Consider the following 16,245-nt stretch of genomic DNA (forward strand, 5'->3'; position numbering starts at 1 on the left):
GACCTGCCGCAAATTCCCCCCACTGGCTCTTCACTTACCGATCACGTCCACTCTATTGTGGTTAAACTTGACTTTATGAATCAGACCAGGAGGTGTTTTGTAGCAGATTCACCATTGCAGATCTTGTGACGTGGCGCATTGCGATATCGATGCTGTAAATATATATTGTGCAGTCCTAATTAATACTATTTATACTAATATTATACTACTATTTATACTCAATTTATTACACTAATACAATTGTTAAAACCAAATTTTCTGTTCAATAGAACTGCATTTAAGCACAATCTTTTGTTTTATGAATGTCTTTACTGTCATGTAGGATCATTTTAATGCACCGTTGCTAAATAAAAGGACTTTAAAAATAGCAATAATGCAATAAAATCTTTAAAAATGTTAAGATTTTTTGTATCTTTACAAATTTGTTACATTTTTTAAATGTATAAAAATTTATTTTTAATATTTAATATAATATGTTTATGTGGTCCAATAATTATAAGGTAAAAAGGTAAAAAGATAAAGTTACAATTCTTGGTGAAGACCTAGGCCTGTAAAAGTTTTAAAATGGTTTAAATGATTTTTTAAACACATATAAAATATGTGACTGTTAATTTGCACATCATTAATTTAACCTTTTCATGATTTGTCTCACGAATGTGTCTGTAAAGTTTCAGCTCAAACACCCATCTGATTATTTTTTAGACCTTTCAGAATATTGGAATTTTCAGCTCTGAGCACATTGTAGCTGTTTTTGTTGCCTTTAATGTAAATGAGCCAGTTCTCCCCGCCCACCATTCCCACATGCCTGTCAGAGTGTGTCCTCATCTCCTGCTGCGTCAGATAAACAGCACAGTGGCAGACATGAAGGAAGCAAATCTTACAGAACGTTTGTGAGAAATACTGGAGTTAAATGATATGTTGTTGATATGATTATACGCGTTACTACGGAAACATGTTAATACATGGCTGTCAATCAATTCGGTGGGCGGGGAAAACCGCACTGCTATGTCACGTTGCAGTGGGCCTCAAAACGGGAGGGGTTTGTATTCTATTTACTATTAAAAAACACAGACTCATTATCTTTATATCACCCCAATATGACTGTGGACACACTATACCTACACACAGTTCTGTCCAAACAGCTTGCACAAGAAAATTTTCATCATAGGTGCCCTTTAATATGCATACCCCAGGCTACATTTGATTATAGTGAGATTACAACAATGACCTTTTTCTTTTCTTATTTTTAAGTTTATCTAAGCTTATTGACCTTATTCCACAATGTGGAAGTGCACTCGTTTTTGTGATTGTTTCAGAACTTCAGATTCAGTTGGCTATGGGAGAAATGATACTATATAGATATCAGAGAATATTGTATCTTATTGAATCAATCCACTAAATGGCAACTTTAAACATTACTAATGTGTACTTTCTGAATCATAATTAGCAACAATATCCTTGGTTTATTCAGAGGCGTGCCTTTTGGGTAGGACTACCTGTTTGTTTGAACCATGCTACAAAGTTTCTGCTTTCAGTTTTGTTTCAGCTACTCTGTTCTCTTCATGTATCCTCCAGGACAAAGACTCGAAAATAGCATTCCTTCAGAAGGCCATTGATGTGGTGATGCTAGTCAGCGGAGAGCCCTTGGCTGCTAAACCTGCTCGGATCGTAGCCGGACACGAACCAGAGAAGACCAATGAGCTGCTGCAGGTCATTGCTAAGTGCTGTCTCAACAAGGTCAGTCCTGCCATTACGGAGCACTCTGGCTACTGTACTTCTGTCCTGCAGGATTCGCTCAAAGCATTTAACTAGTGAATGACTCAAGACTAATGATGTCCAGGCAGGAGGTAATTTATAGACGCGTTCGTATAATTGCTCCCTTGAGCTTTTGTGAAGGTTAAGGAACGATGGAGCTTTGCCAGCAGGATTATCAGGGGAAGCCACTGATGCCTGCAGGGCACAGAGCAGGTGTGAACACTGGGGTGAATGACAGATCTGCCGCTCCACAGCACACTGGGCTGTTTTATAGGTCACAAGAGAAAAGGATGTGAAAGCAGCACAGTGGCGATAAGGTGGATGGTTAAAAACAGAGGTTATAGGGGTAACCAGGGTACTTGAAAATCAACAGTTCTTTTTTTTAACCTTTGTGTTTTTCAGCAAAACATTTGGCTTTATGATGCTGTAGGAAGATTGTAGGTAACTTTGACAACGAAGACGAGGTTGTTAAGGGCTGGGACACATCAAACTGACACCAAACAACTAGCGTCGGCCCATGTCTGGTCCCATTTGGACTTAAAAAAACTTCATGTGAACACACCAAACGGACAACAGCCAAGTGCGTCTGCATGAAAGAACATGTCTTTCTGCTTATGCAGAGGGCAGTATCTGTTTTCTCATTCCACAAAGGGAAAATTGGACTTCTGACGTGCACATACACTACCTGACAAAAGTCATGTCGCTTATCCAAGTTTTAGGAGCAACAAATAATAACTTGACTTCAAGTTGATCATTTGGTATCAGAAGTGGCTAATATGACAGGCAAAGGTCTCTAGATTACGCTTATTTTACCATAATAAAATATGATCATGTCTTGATTTTTAATTACTTAATTAAGTAAGGTCTGACTTTGCTTAGACAAAAGTCTTGTCATTTAACAGAAATAATCTACATTATAGAATATAAAGTTATGGTGCAGTGGAAAATGATTTAATATTGTGTATGACTTCCATGAGCTTGGACGACTGCATCCATACATCTCTGCATGACTCAAATAACTTACTAATAAAGTTATCTGGAATGGCAGAGTTCATCAAGATTCTTTGGATTCATCTTCAATGCCTCTTCCTTCATCTTACCCTAGACATGGTCAATAATGTTCATTTCTGGTGACTGGGCTGGCCAATCCTGGAGCACCTTGAACTTCTTTGCTTTCAGGAACTTATGATCGAGGCTGAAGTATGAGGAGCGCTATCCTGCTGAAGAATTTGCCCTCTCCTGTGGTTTGTAATGTAATGGGCAGCACAAATGTCTTAATACCTCAGGCTGTTGATGTTGCTATCCAGTCTGCAGATCTCTCGTACATCCCCATACTGAATGTAACCCCAAACTATGATATTTCCTTCACCAAACTTGACTGATTTCTGTGAGAATATTGTGTCCATGCTGGTTTCAATAGGTTTTCTGCAGTATTTGTGATGATTGGGATGCAGTTCAACAGATTCATTGGAAAAATCTACCTTCTGACACTTTTCCAAATGATCAACTAGTCAAGTAAAGTCAAGTTAATATTTGCAACACTTACAATTGGGATTGACGACAAAACTTTTGTCAGACAGTGTACAAGCCATAAACAAAGCAGCATTTAGTACCATAATCATAATCACAGTAATTGTCACTCATAACTGAGGAATTTAATTGTATTTTTTTGACAGAAAATGTTACTTTACGAACTATATTGTAAATAAATCATATGAACATTTGCATATTAGTCAGTAATGTTACTGAAATTAATTTAAAAAAAGTAATAACTATAAATTTACACACATTTACACAAGTAAATTGACTCGATGGTCTAAAAATCTGCGGAAATCTTTATATTTTTGTGCAGATTCCGTGTGGGCCTACTGATAATCTAATAATCCATATCATTTGAAAATATGTAATAAATACCGCAAAATTACTTTGCTCCTTCTTTACTTGAATTGTTTATTTGGGTACGTTTTTCTTATTGCCCTCTGGTGTGTTGCTGAATAACCAGTCAGAGCGCTCTCTTAAGCCGATGGCCAATGCTGATTCTATATGTTGAATTGGGCCATCTTGCTTCGAAGTTAACCCGACAAAAGGCAACACACCAAACCAAATAGCCACATCAACGGTGACCGACAGCCTGACACTACCCAATGGCCGATGGTCTGTCCTGGCCTTAAAGGGATAATTCACCCCAAATAGAAATTTCTGTTGCCATGTACTCATCTTTCACTTGTTCCAATCCTGTTTGAGTTTCTTTCATCTGTTGAACAAAGAATAAGATATTTTGAAGATAGCTGAAAGCATGTAACCCTTGACTTCTATAGTATTTGTTTTTTTTTTTACTATGAAGGTCAAGGGTTACAGGTTTTAAGCTTTCTTTAAAGTATTGTCTTTTGTGTTCAACAGATGACGGTTTGGGACCATTGAGGTTGAATAAATCTGAAAATTAAAACTTCAATTTTGGGTAAACTATCTTTTTAATGGGTTGTTGCTTGGGCAAAAAAATTAAGTTATCATTCAATAGTTTTTTTCTTTTGCAGAAAATTAATTCTTTGAAGTGATGAGAAGCTATGAAGGATGAAACATACCATAAAATTATAATAAAACAGACCTGTGTGCTATAAAAAGACTTGTGTGCTATACTCCCAAGTGTTCAGAAGTTAATAACCTTTTGTTAGGAATAAAACATGAATCATTATTTGCTGACAATCTCCTAATCCTTCAATCTTTTCTTATTTTTCAGTCAGGAAAGACAATAAAATAAAATTTAATGGAAAAATCCTGTAGACTTACAGATGCAACTCGAGGGCGCCTTTGACTAATGTCAATGAACAACTATCTAGCCACCACTCAGTACACAATAGTATCCACCAGCAACTACCTCAAACTCCAGTGTTGATATTGTTACAAAATCTAAAACTATTAAAATCGTTTTAATTAGTAAAAGCTAAAATTTAATACAATTATTGAATGAACTTAAAAACTTTCTGACTGAATGTTAAAAGTGCTGTATGTAAGTTTTTGACTGTTCTAAAGCATTAAAATACCATAATATGTTTGCAGATATTTAAGAAACATGCTAAGTGAACATTCTTGTTCATCTGAAAAACAATGCTGTAGTCAGATATTCTGCTTTGAAAATGTGTGCTATGTGCCGCAGCATCTTTCTTTGTTTTGGTTCTTTTAACCTGCCCACTGCCACTTTAGCCAATTGGAAAACCATGGATTTTATTCATTCAGTTAGAAAGGCTCACAATATATGTGTCCGCAACTGAAATGCGACCTCCGGTGGACAGTAGCAGACTCTGATATGAGACGCAGAGGTTATTATTTAGCAAATAATATAAATATTACAATTGAAACATTAGGTGAGCAGGTTACATTGTAACCTTGTGTCCTAACAACACGCTACGTGATTTGCAGTGATAAGCAATTTGGCTGTTTGCACCAGACGAATCATGACACAATACAGCCATTCAGAAGCACAGAATAGTGCACTTACTGCACTACAACGATATGGTAAGGTTCTTATTAAATGTACATGCTGAATTAATCACTGATATGTGTTGGTTTACACTGAGTCACAGTTCTAAAGTTCAATTTCAAATGGTTTATTTTTAAAGTCTGAGGTGAACGGTCTGCTGCTGCTTTCAGTAGTATGGCAATAAATGTCATGTAAAATGGCATTCAAACTCACATGATTAGCATTTAACACTGAATAAAGCACATAGGGTGCACCTGTGGTAAACATCGTCAGCTTATCCTGTTGTTTAGCTGCAAGAAATAGAAGCGATTTCTAAAATATAAATTTCAGGTGTTGGTTAGGACAAAAACTATATGGAAAATATTCCTTCTATTGCGTGCTGTTGGTTTTGTTTAGAGCACAACTTAAATCAGCCTTTAGGCTCGAGAGTTAGGTACACTCCTGTTGATGTCGTCAATCTGGCAACCTGTGCTTGCCTGTGTTTTGATCCAGGCATGCAATACCTAGTTCAACCACTGGGTGTCAAACTTACATACTGCACCTTCAAAGTTGAAATGGGTAATTTACTGAATGCAAGACAAATTATAAGACTTTTTTCAATATCATTACAAACTGATTAACAGAAAGTTAAATTGTGTATTAAAATGTATCATGATTTTTATTTCTTTCAGATATTTGAAACTACAGTCTTTTGTTTACTAGCTCTGGTCATCAACCATTATATCCTATTTGTTAAGTTAAACTGAATACAGTCCAAGTGCGTGTTAAGGATTGTTCTGGTACTTGTGTTATAGTATAGTGTTAATAAGCCGCTTGTCGTGTTCTTGTTTCCAGCTCTCTAGTGATGAAGCTGTTAAGCGTGTGTTAGTGGGAGACAAACTGGATCAGAAGGGCAAGCCCAGTACCTCCAGATCCCAGGACAAGGAGAACAGAGAGGGCAGAGAGCACCACCGAGACAGAGAGGTAAAACCAGCTTAATGCTTTGACCCAGTGACATTTTCAGCTATATATTTTTTTCTTTTGCCTTAAATAGCTGCACCTTCCCCCTCTTTGGCTTTCTTTTTGTGTGTTTTTATTGAACTCACGTCAACCGAGACTTTTGGGTTTGGGTGTAGATGAAGCTGTCAGGGCTATTGTTAACTTAAAAGTTTCATGGAATGCCACTCTTATAATCGTTTTTTACACCACACACACAAACACACAGCTATAACAAAACACTTATTATATCACATTACCATAACTCTACCCTTAAATCCAATCCTTACAGGAAACCTGAGGCCAAATTTTAAATGTCAGAAGATCTTGTTAAGTAAGGTTTTTGAAATCGTTTGAATTAAAATTGAATTTATGCGCAAAACTGGATTATTATTAGAGGTGTGAACCTACACTGGTCTTACAGTTCATTTCGGTTACGATTATCAGGCCATCGATTAGGTTAAATTCGATATCTCTGTGCATCACGGTGCATTGACGATGCTTTCCATACACAATTTTGTATTTTACTTCAAAGCACAGCAATTGTTGTATTAAAATGTGAAAATATATTTATATACTGCTGGCAATACAATTTTGTCCTTTAATACAAATAGTCAGATATATAAACTATCAATATATACAAAGAGATCAGATATACAAACTGTATCTTTAAAAACTCAAGTACATGCACAGAACAGCATGAGCATTTATAGCAAATAAACAAATATAAATATCCCGCACACTTTCTGAGCATTGTCTAGCGAGTTCTTTCTTACACCCCTATGATTGGTCGTGCGCTCAACAGAAAAGGCTGCGCTTGGCTCTAACGCTCTGGTGCTGTTCACTGATGAGTGAGTGACACTGATAAACCGCAGCAGCGATCACAGATGATCCATGATAGATGCGGTGGAGAAAACTCACTCTGCACACAAGCTCGTGTCTGTATACAGAAGTATCGCTGTAACAGCCGAGAGGAAAGGAAAAGTCATGCCAGCAGGTCAAATGGGCCACTGTGAGAGAGAGAGAAATGGAGTTTACTTTCATTTTTTCAATCACAGTGAAATAGGGGCCTCTGCTGTAAGTGTCAGTGAAAGACTGTCCAGCATACACACACGCAGTGAAATTGTGATGCAATTGAAATTTAAAGGACTCGCGCAATATAAGATACAGATGACACTGTCGAGAAGCACACTACTTGATGTTAAGCACTCTTTTAAACGATTATTTAAAGGTAATGACTATCGTGGAAACTATTGGTTATACTATGGGAGATAATACAAAAAAAATACATGTTTGAAGTCATGCTGGCAAATTGAAGTATATAAATAAAAGTACTACAAGAATCCAGTGCTAATTTCAGTGTCTTTGTGGTACTTTGACAATGCTGGGAAACTGACTACTATTGTGAAATTCATTGTTTGATTAGATTAGAAAATCTGGATATTCCTAGCAGTGTTTCCTCTAAGATTTTTTCCAGCTGTGGCGGCAGACTCCGTTACTACCTCATTACTACTCTGTCAACTACCTCATTATTTCTACTACGTTATTTCAATAACAAATGTTTTGAGCGCAGTATAAGAAGTCGAGAGCGCATTCATGTAATACGAGCATGCGAATCTCTTTGCTTGAGCGCCAGTTTCCTCTGTTCGTGCACAAAACATCTTGTGCGCTCTCAAATAAACGCTGCTGAAGTGTGATTTAGTGTGTTTATGTAACAAGTATGTCTCCAACATTCATTCGATTTTCTAGGAATATTTATGAATTTCTTCAATAGACCTACCGTGCGGCATTAATGCGTCCTGAAGTAAAGTGAAACAGAAACTGTGTTCATCTTAACTTAAAGCTTCGCCGTGTTTGCTAGTGTCACGCATCACGCACTTGTCAGTCAGTCAGCATGTCACCTTAAATGGCATACAAATGACGCACAGCACTACTATGATTACAGAAAATGTTGCGCTGTTATAATTCACTTAGCTTTTAACACGTTTTGGTGAGATCATATCCCGCTATTAAAAAACATCAACGACTAAATGTTTTGAATGAGAAGTAATGTAGCAGTGGCAGAGTGAATTTTGGTGTGGCGCCCCGTTATTGGAAGAATAAATGTAGCGGAAACCATGCCTAGGCATAGTTAAATGTGAAGTATGTAAAAAGTTCAGTATGTTAAAATGGCCATATTGTGAGCTTAGGTAATGACTTTCGTGGAAACAATTGGTTATTCCATGGGAAAAAGTGATAAAAAAATAAATAAATGCAAATTCTGAAAGTCATGCTAGCAAATTGAAGTATATAAATAAACGCACCACAGGAGTCCAGTGCTAGTTTCAGTGTCTTTGTGAAATACTGGGAAACTGACTACGATTGCTAAATTCATTGTTTAATTAGATTGATTACACATCTAGAGCTCAATATTATGTTGTGATAGGACACTAAGGACAACTGCTAGATACAATAAACCGGAAGCTGCAATCCTAGAGAAACAGAATATTAAATGAGAAGGCAGTGGGCGTGGCCTGTTTTATTACTGCAAGCTGATTGGATGTAGTAAAGTAAGTATTTCATTCAGAAAGATGATGAAAGTCAGCCCCAGTAGCCTAGTGGTGCTGTGCGCTGACATATAGCACCAACGTGCTTACGGCGACCCGAGTTCGATTTATGGCTCAAGGTACTTAGCCGATCCATGCTCTGCTCCCAATGCTTTCCTGTCTGAATTCTCTACTGTCCTGTCATAATAATGATGAAAACCCCCTAAAAAAATAAAAAGAAAGATGGGGAAAAGGGTTTCGGGAGAATTATTACAACCTATCTACCATCTCCTCTTAACCATTTCTGTTTGTTGTCAAAACTAACAGTTGAAGGGGCGTGGTTAATATGTTAGCCACGCCTAACACCTCAGACAGAACTATCTGACAATTTAACTAAAAACAAACAGGAAGTTCAGATTTTAATTTTAGATTACAAGGACAGACTATTTTTTCCCCTAATGACATGCACAGATGAATTGTTCACCACAAATGTAGCAATGTGAGCTAACAAAATTATATTGTTAGTTTTAATTTCATGTGTACTTTAAAAAGATTATATATTATTCCTTGTTTGTTTGTTTGTTTGTTTAATAAAGTTTGTCTTGTCTGTTGTCCAGGAGAGGAAGGGCATCAAGGAGAGCAGTGGAAGTCGAGAACAGAAAGATCCAGATCAACCCAAAGATCAAGAGAGCAAGAGGGACGACAAGGACCGCAGACGAGATGCTGAGAGATCTGACAAAGGCCGGGAAAGAGAGCGAACAAAAGACAGAGATCGAGACAAGGACAAGAGCCGGGATCGGGAGAAAGACAAGACTCGAGAAAAGGAGCGGGAACGAGAGAAGGATCGTAACAGAGAGAAGGAGAGAGAGCGGGATAAAGATCGAGATAAGAAGAAGGAGAGGGAATCTCACAAAGACAGAGAACGGGACAAAGATCGCGAGAAACGGCGAGAGAAAGAGAAAGAAAGACCCAGAGAGACTGAGGAGAAGCTAAAGGACAGAGGCGACAGAAAGGTTGGTTCGCTCTGTTCTGACACATACTTTAAATTATTAATTTCAAACCTCATTCTTACCCGCTCCCATTACGTCAGTAGTGATTCACTCTCTGTATAATGCTGCCTGACTGCCTGTGGTTTCAACTCGGTCCGGTACTGATGTAGTGGGGGCGGGTACTTTCACTTTTCACTGCTACCCTCCCTCACCTCCGCTCGTGTTCAAACCAAACTAAGGTCAGCGCGGTGTTTCTTATGGCAGGGTTTTATCCTTCATACATGTTAAGAGATCGACTTGATAAGGGAATATGTCTTGACATAACCCACACAGATATGACTTAGTAAAGTGTAAAGTCATGTATAATTTTAATCGTTGCGATAGTCTGACTGTAAATGCCCTCGTTAGGCAGCGCAAGAGGATCACAGCAAAAAAATACACAACTTAAGACACTTAAATGCTTGTATTTGTTGTATTTTCACCAGCTCTGTGATGTTCGTCCACAACTTCATGCATTGGGTTAAATTAGGCTGTCCAGTCTATGTGTTCAGTCCGTTACAATCATGGTGGAAACCCAGACAGGCAGTCAGGCAGCGTAATACAAAGAGTGAATCAAAGCGCATCAAATGATCGGTAATTAAAATGGGGAAAAAAGAAAAATAGAATAAATATATATATATATACTTTTATATTAGACACACATCTGATGCTTGTATTTGCAGCAGCTCCACACCCGCAACTTCACGCATTGGGTTAAATTAGGCTTTACAGTCTCCTTTACTTCCATTGTTTCTGTTCAGCGAAGGGAACTCAACCAACCCCGTGACGTTCCAAGATGGCTGCACCCTAGGTCTAAAATCTATAGTAAAACACGCCGTTTTCTGCTAAATGGTTACATTAATCAAGTTTGTTTAATATATTTTCATTAAAGTGGAATCCAGTGTACAGAATAAGGTAAACTTGACTGAGTGCTTCATTTCCCCTTTAAAAATGCCATTTTCTAATTTATTTTTCTAACCTTTAATTTCAGTTAGTTTTTAACAATAAAACAAGCAAAGGGTCACAATACATTTGAATTAACAATCTCTTAACTCTCCTCATCATTCTTTCTCTCTTCCCAGATGGGATGGCGGGCCAAATTAAAGATTATAAAGGGCCAACTTTGGCCCATGGACGCTAGTTTGGGCATCTCTGATCTAAAGTGTTACACAGTATTTGTTAGTTAACGTTAGTAAACGTTAATAAAGTTGTTCATGTTAACTCGCGGTGCTTTAACCAATGTTAACAATCACGAATTTGGATTTTAATTAGGCATTAACAGGGCTTAATTTGTGCCAGAACAAGCCGGATCTGGATCCGGCAACTCTGAAATCTAACCGGCACCTCATTTTACCAATCCCCCTCCTCACACGGCTCTTCACTTTCTTCACGACCCCCCAGCCCTCTTCACTTTCGTCTGCGACATCCCCCCCCCCTTCACTTTCATCCGTGAGAACCCCCACCCCCCACCCGCTCTTCACTTTTGTCCGCGACCTCTCCCTCCTCTGGTAACATGCCAGATCTGTTACCCTTATCTGTTCCGGGACCTCACAATTTACAAATTAAGCACTGGGCATTAGTAAATGTTAAACTTAATTAATTTGAATAAATTATTAATTAAATGATGAATAAATGTTGTACAAGTATTGTTCATACTTAATTTGTGTTAGTAAATACATTAACTAATGAAACCTTATTGTAAAGTGTGAACGAAACTTTTATATATCAAATCAAAATTATTATTTGTTTAACTTAAAGGCAATATTTAATATTTTTCACTATTTCTAGATCAGAAAACAGATGTTGTGTGACCTGTAAATACTTGTAAATGTTTCTCCGCTTTCAGTACACAATTACAGCTTGACTTTTCTGTAGATTAAGGCAACAGAGGAGATCAGCAAATCAAAACCTCACCCGGAGGTTGCAAGTAAAACACACCAAGCTGAAACAGAAGAGGTAAGAATGATATCAGATTTACACGTTTGCAACACACTCTGCTAATCCCTTTACGTTTGTTCTGTTGGTGTGGGTCATCGAGGCTTGTTGACGTAATGCTTCTCATCTTTATTCCTGTCTTTGTTTCTATGAATTAAAGGCTGAGGGCGGTGAACTGGAGGTACGAGTCTGTTGTGATCTTTAGTGGCTGCTTTGCTGTAGAATAATAGTGGTTTTAGCATTGTGCTTTGACAGTCGTGGTGGTGGAAGGTTGTCTTATCAGGACTCACAATTAGAATTTATTTACCGCCCACGTTGGGCAATTAGTTAAGAATTGTACCTGGCGTGGTGACATTTTCTCTGCTTCTCAGGCATTTTGTAATAGATATGTTGTTAAAATGTTGGGACAGATTACTGTAAGTTTTCATTAGTTAATTTGTTTACTAACATGAACTAATAATGAATAAACTTGTACAGCATTTATTAATCATAGTTCAATATTTACTATTGCATTATTAACATCCAAATTCATGCTTTTTAACATTACATTACAAATCCCGTTATTTTTCTGTTTTTTTTTTTTCGGCAGCTAGGGTAACAACCCTTAAATTACAGAAATTTACAGTAAAATAGGAGATGTTAAATTACAGAAATTGACCAGAGAATTAAATTTAAGAAAATTTCTGTAATTTAATGTCTGTTATTTTATAGTAAAATTTCTGAATTATTATATTATATTGATTAATTAATTAATTCATTTTCTTTTTAGCTTAGTCCCTAATTAATCAGGGGTCACCACAGTGGAGTGAACCGCCAACTTATCCAGCATATTCTTTACGCAGCGGATGCCCTTCCAGCTGTAACCCAACACTGGGAATTATATTATATTATATTATATTATATTATATTATATTATATTATATTATATTATATTATATTATATTATATTATATTATATTATATTATATTATATTATATTATATTATATTATATTATATTATTAAAATATATGATATTGAAATATTATATTATATTATAACAATAATTATATTAATTATTTTAATTATAATTAAAATAAAAATGACTTTTTTATTTAAATGGGTTTTAAGATGTGTTTTAATACTGTGAGTGCAAAACTGAATTTTAAGTAGAAATGACTTCAGTTTTCACTGTCACATGATCCTTTAGAAATTATTATAATATGCTAATTATATTTCTGAAGCTATTATTATTATTATTATCATCATCATCATCATCCTCATCCTCATCATCATCATCATCATCATCAAAACTATTGTGAGCTTCCTTTGTGTGTGTGTGGAAGCAACTAAAATTAAAATATGAAAGTTGTATTTTTTTGTATTATATAATATATATATTATATAACTTTTGATAATTTAAGGCAAACCTGATTTTACCAAGTGCAAAATGTTCCTGGATTATGATTTATGTTGTTCCTGGAACAATATTCCAATCAACTATCAGTTTTAAGGGGCAAGTTTATAGTTTAAGGGCCTACTCACACTAGCCTATCCGAACCGTACCCTGGAGTGTTTCGCGGTTCGTTTGACAAATGTGAGTGCTCCGAATCGGGCCTAGGCGCGGATCAGTTGGCCGGCCCTGGCCCGGTTAGAAGAGGTGTGCCAGAGCATGGTTCGATGCGACGTCACTATTAAAGGACCGTTTCATATGTATTTATTAATCATTCTAACTTTTCAATGAACAGGAACTGTCGTAGTTTATTAAAGATACAAACACCTCGCATGCATGTCAGCTGCACCTTCAGCATAACTGCAGCACAAGGACTTTATGAACATTTATGAGCATCAAAATTGCTGGATCTACAGTAGTTAAAATAATAAAAAACGACAGAACTAAAGTGAGAGCGAAAGCGCTTCTCGTCTGTTAGTAAACTGAACAGTCGTGTCATCGATGACGTAAGCATGCTTCGGCTCGGTAGGTAAATGCAATGTGAGTGGAGGCCTAGTGAGAGTACGCCCTAAGTTTAGGCTTGTAATCAGGGTTGTGTTCATCTACCTTATTGATATTAACCTATAATTGTTTCTTTTTTAGCACTAATTTACAGTCAGGGACTATGTTTAGGGTTAGGAATTAAATTAATTCCAGTGTCAGCAAAGAATGTTGTCCCAGCATTTGAATGCATCCTTTAAAAAAAAAAAAAATTATTTATTCATTATTTAAAATCTTGTTCAATTCATCTTTATTTCTATAGCGCTTTTACAATGTACATTGTGTCAAAGCAGCTTCACATAAAAGGTCATAGTGAATTGAAACAGTGTCAGTTCAGTTTTCAGATTTTAAGTTCAGTTTAGTTCACTGCTGAGAGTCCACACACTGAGGAGCAATCCATTGATGCACAGCTCTACAGATCCCGAACCATGCAAGCCAGTGGTGACAGCAGCAAGAAAAAACTTCACCAATTGGCGAAAGTGAAGAATTAAAAAACCTAGAGAGAAACCAGGCTCAGTTGGTCACGACCATTTCTCCTCTGGCCAAATGTCTTGTGCAGAACTGCAGTCTAAGCGGCGGAGGCTGGAGAACGCTGGACATCAGCATAGACTCTTCTGTCCCTGGAGTCTCACAGGAATCAGTCTCATGCTCTACCATCCTCCATTGCCACCACAGCAACTGCTCAGGATACAGCCTGGTCAGGGATTATGGAAACCTTGGGATCATCTCTTCACAGGTCTTGGATCGCATCAGTGGCGCTGCATAATCTCTGGGGGCCTCGGGATGAGTCTCCCCAGGTGGAAATAGAGAATAAAGAGAATAATTAGCGTAGCTGCTGTTCATAGTGTATACAAACGAGATGCGTGGAGCACATCCATGCATCATAACGTTATGCAATGCGAGTGTATGCTTTACTAAAAAGATCTTTTCTTTACTAAAAAGATCTTTAATTTAGTTTTGAACTGACATTATCAGGAAGGCTATTCCATAGTTTAGCAGCCATAAATGAGAAGGCTCGACCTCCTTTACTTGACTGTGGTATTCTAGGTACTACCAGAAGCCCTGAGTTTTGAGATCTTAAAGAGCGGGTTGGATTGTAGCGAGACAGAAGATTGGTAAGATAAAGAGGAGCTAGATTGTTTAAAGCTTTATAGGTAAGGAGCAATATTTTATAATCAGTATGAAACTTAACTGGCAGCCAGTGTAAGGAGGATAAAAACTGACCTAAATTTTTGAATAGTAATACATATGAGAAGCAAGTATATTTTAATAAACACTAACAAATTCCATGCAACTTTAGTTTTTAATTGTAAGTTCATTAAGTTCCTAATCAAGTATTTAAATTTTTATATAAATGTTTGCATGTTTGGCATAAATTAAAAAATGTATGAACCTCCTACCTTTTATATGATAAATTAGCATTTTATATATGGAGTGGACCAAAGTGGAAATACCAAAGTTAAGATAAAACAATAATTAAATTGGAAAGAAAAAACTAAACAGTGTTCAAATTAAATTGTAAGAGAAAATCTATGATATGCTTGGATATTTTGTGCATGGTTGTACATTTCTGGAGTTGTGATTAGCTGTTTTTTTTTCTTTATTGTATTCTAGGTTTGCTTAGATGGCTTTAAGCTCAAGTGCTTTGCTTTAGCAAATACCCATAAAATACAAGCTAACAACTGACAATGTGAATTCAGGTGTTATTTGTGCTTAGACTTAGTAATTACAAGTGTTTTGCAGCTTGGGTACCTTTAGAGTTCTTCATTTAGAGTAGTGAGAGGTTTTATTTTTGACTTGTGGCATGTTTGTTCAGAGCTAATGTTGTATAAATGTAAATGTCAAAGTTTTATAAATTTCTATTGCGATTTCTCTTAATCCAGCCTTCAGATCTTACTGAAATCCAGGTAATTTCTTTAAGGGAAATTAGTTTTCTTTTGTTGTTGTCTGGCTTTATGGTGATATTTTGTGCCTATAACATTGCTTGTTTCTTAAAGCTTTGAAAAGAAACCAGGCTCACATATTCTTGAGAAATGACAGTTAAAATTCTCCAGGAAGTTCATAATACTTGGAAATGAATGCTTTTCCTCATTCCTTTCAGGCTGAGAGTCCTTCCCGGATCCCAAGGCCTTCATCGGCTAAAGGACAGCGGCGGAAGCCCAAAACGGGAGGTCAAGGTACTGAACAGGGTACTGACCTGAACTGACTCTATAAATTATTAATATGCAGTGCATCTTGACCTGTTTAGTTATTCCTAGTCTGAATGCTTAAAAACACAGACCAACTCAGTCTGAACAGAATCTGACATGAGGATGGAATTATTGTAGGATTATTTCAGTTGTATGCACTGTGTATTGTAGAATGATGAAAAACATTTAAGATAAACGTCATTAGATGATGTTGTTTATCTTGAATGTTTATATGGATTGTGTATTTTTCTTTCAGACGAGACAGAGAGTGAAGGAGGTAAGTGTTGTTTTCCTCAGTTTCTCTTTCCATAGTTACCAGAATACAAAACTTAACTATTTGTTGCTACTTCAAACCCAAGTGTTTTTTAAATACTCTTTTTTTTTGTATA

General features: G+C 36.7%; 1 protein-coding gene across 1 annotated transcript in view; it reads left to right on the plus strand.

The window, feature by feature from the left end:
* The window catches only part of traf3ip1 (TNF receptor-associated factor 3 interacting protein 1), a 66,575-nt gene that overhangs the window by 21,144 nt on the left and 29,186 nt on the right, over positions 1 to 16,245 (plus strand). Inside the window, exons 3-8 of the mRNA XM_056466078.1 lie at positions 1,576 to 1,737; positions 6,068 to 6,196; positions 9,351 to 9,746; positions 11,637 to 11,717; positions 15,769 to 15,856; positions 16,113 to 16,133. Coding sequence (XP_056322053.1) covers positions 1,576 to 1,737; positions 6,068 to 6,196; positions 9,351 to 9,746; positions 11,637 to 11,717; positions 15,769 to 15,856; positions 16,113 to 16,133 — 877 coding nt within the window. The remainder of the gene's footprint in view (positions 1 to 1,575; positions 1,738 to 6,067; positions 6,197 to 9,350; positions 9,747 to 11,636; positions 11,718 to 15,768; positions 15,857 to 16,112; positions 16,134 to 16,245) is intronic.

The sequence above is a fragment of the Danio aesculapii genome, chromosome 9 (assembly GCF_903798145.1).
Source record: "Danio aesculapii chromosome 9, fDanAes4.1, whole genome shotgun sequence".
In the NCBI taxonomy this organism is placed as follows: domain Eukaryota; kingdom Metazoa; phylum Chordata; class Actinopteri; order Cypriniformes; family Danionidae; genus Danio; species Danio aesculapii.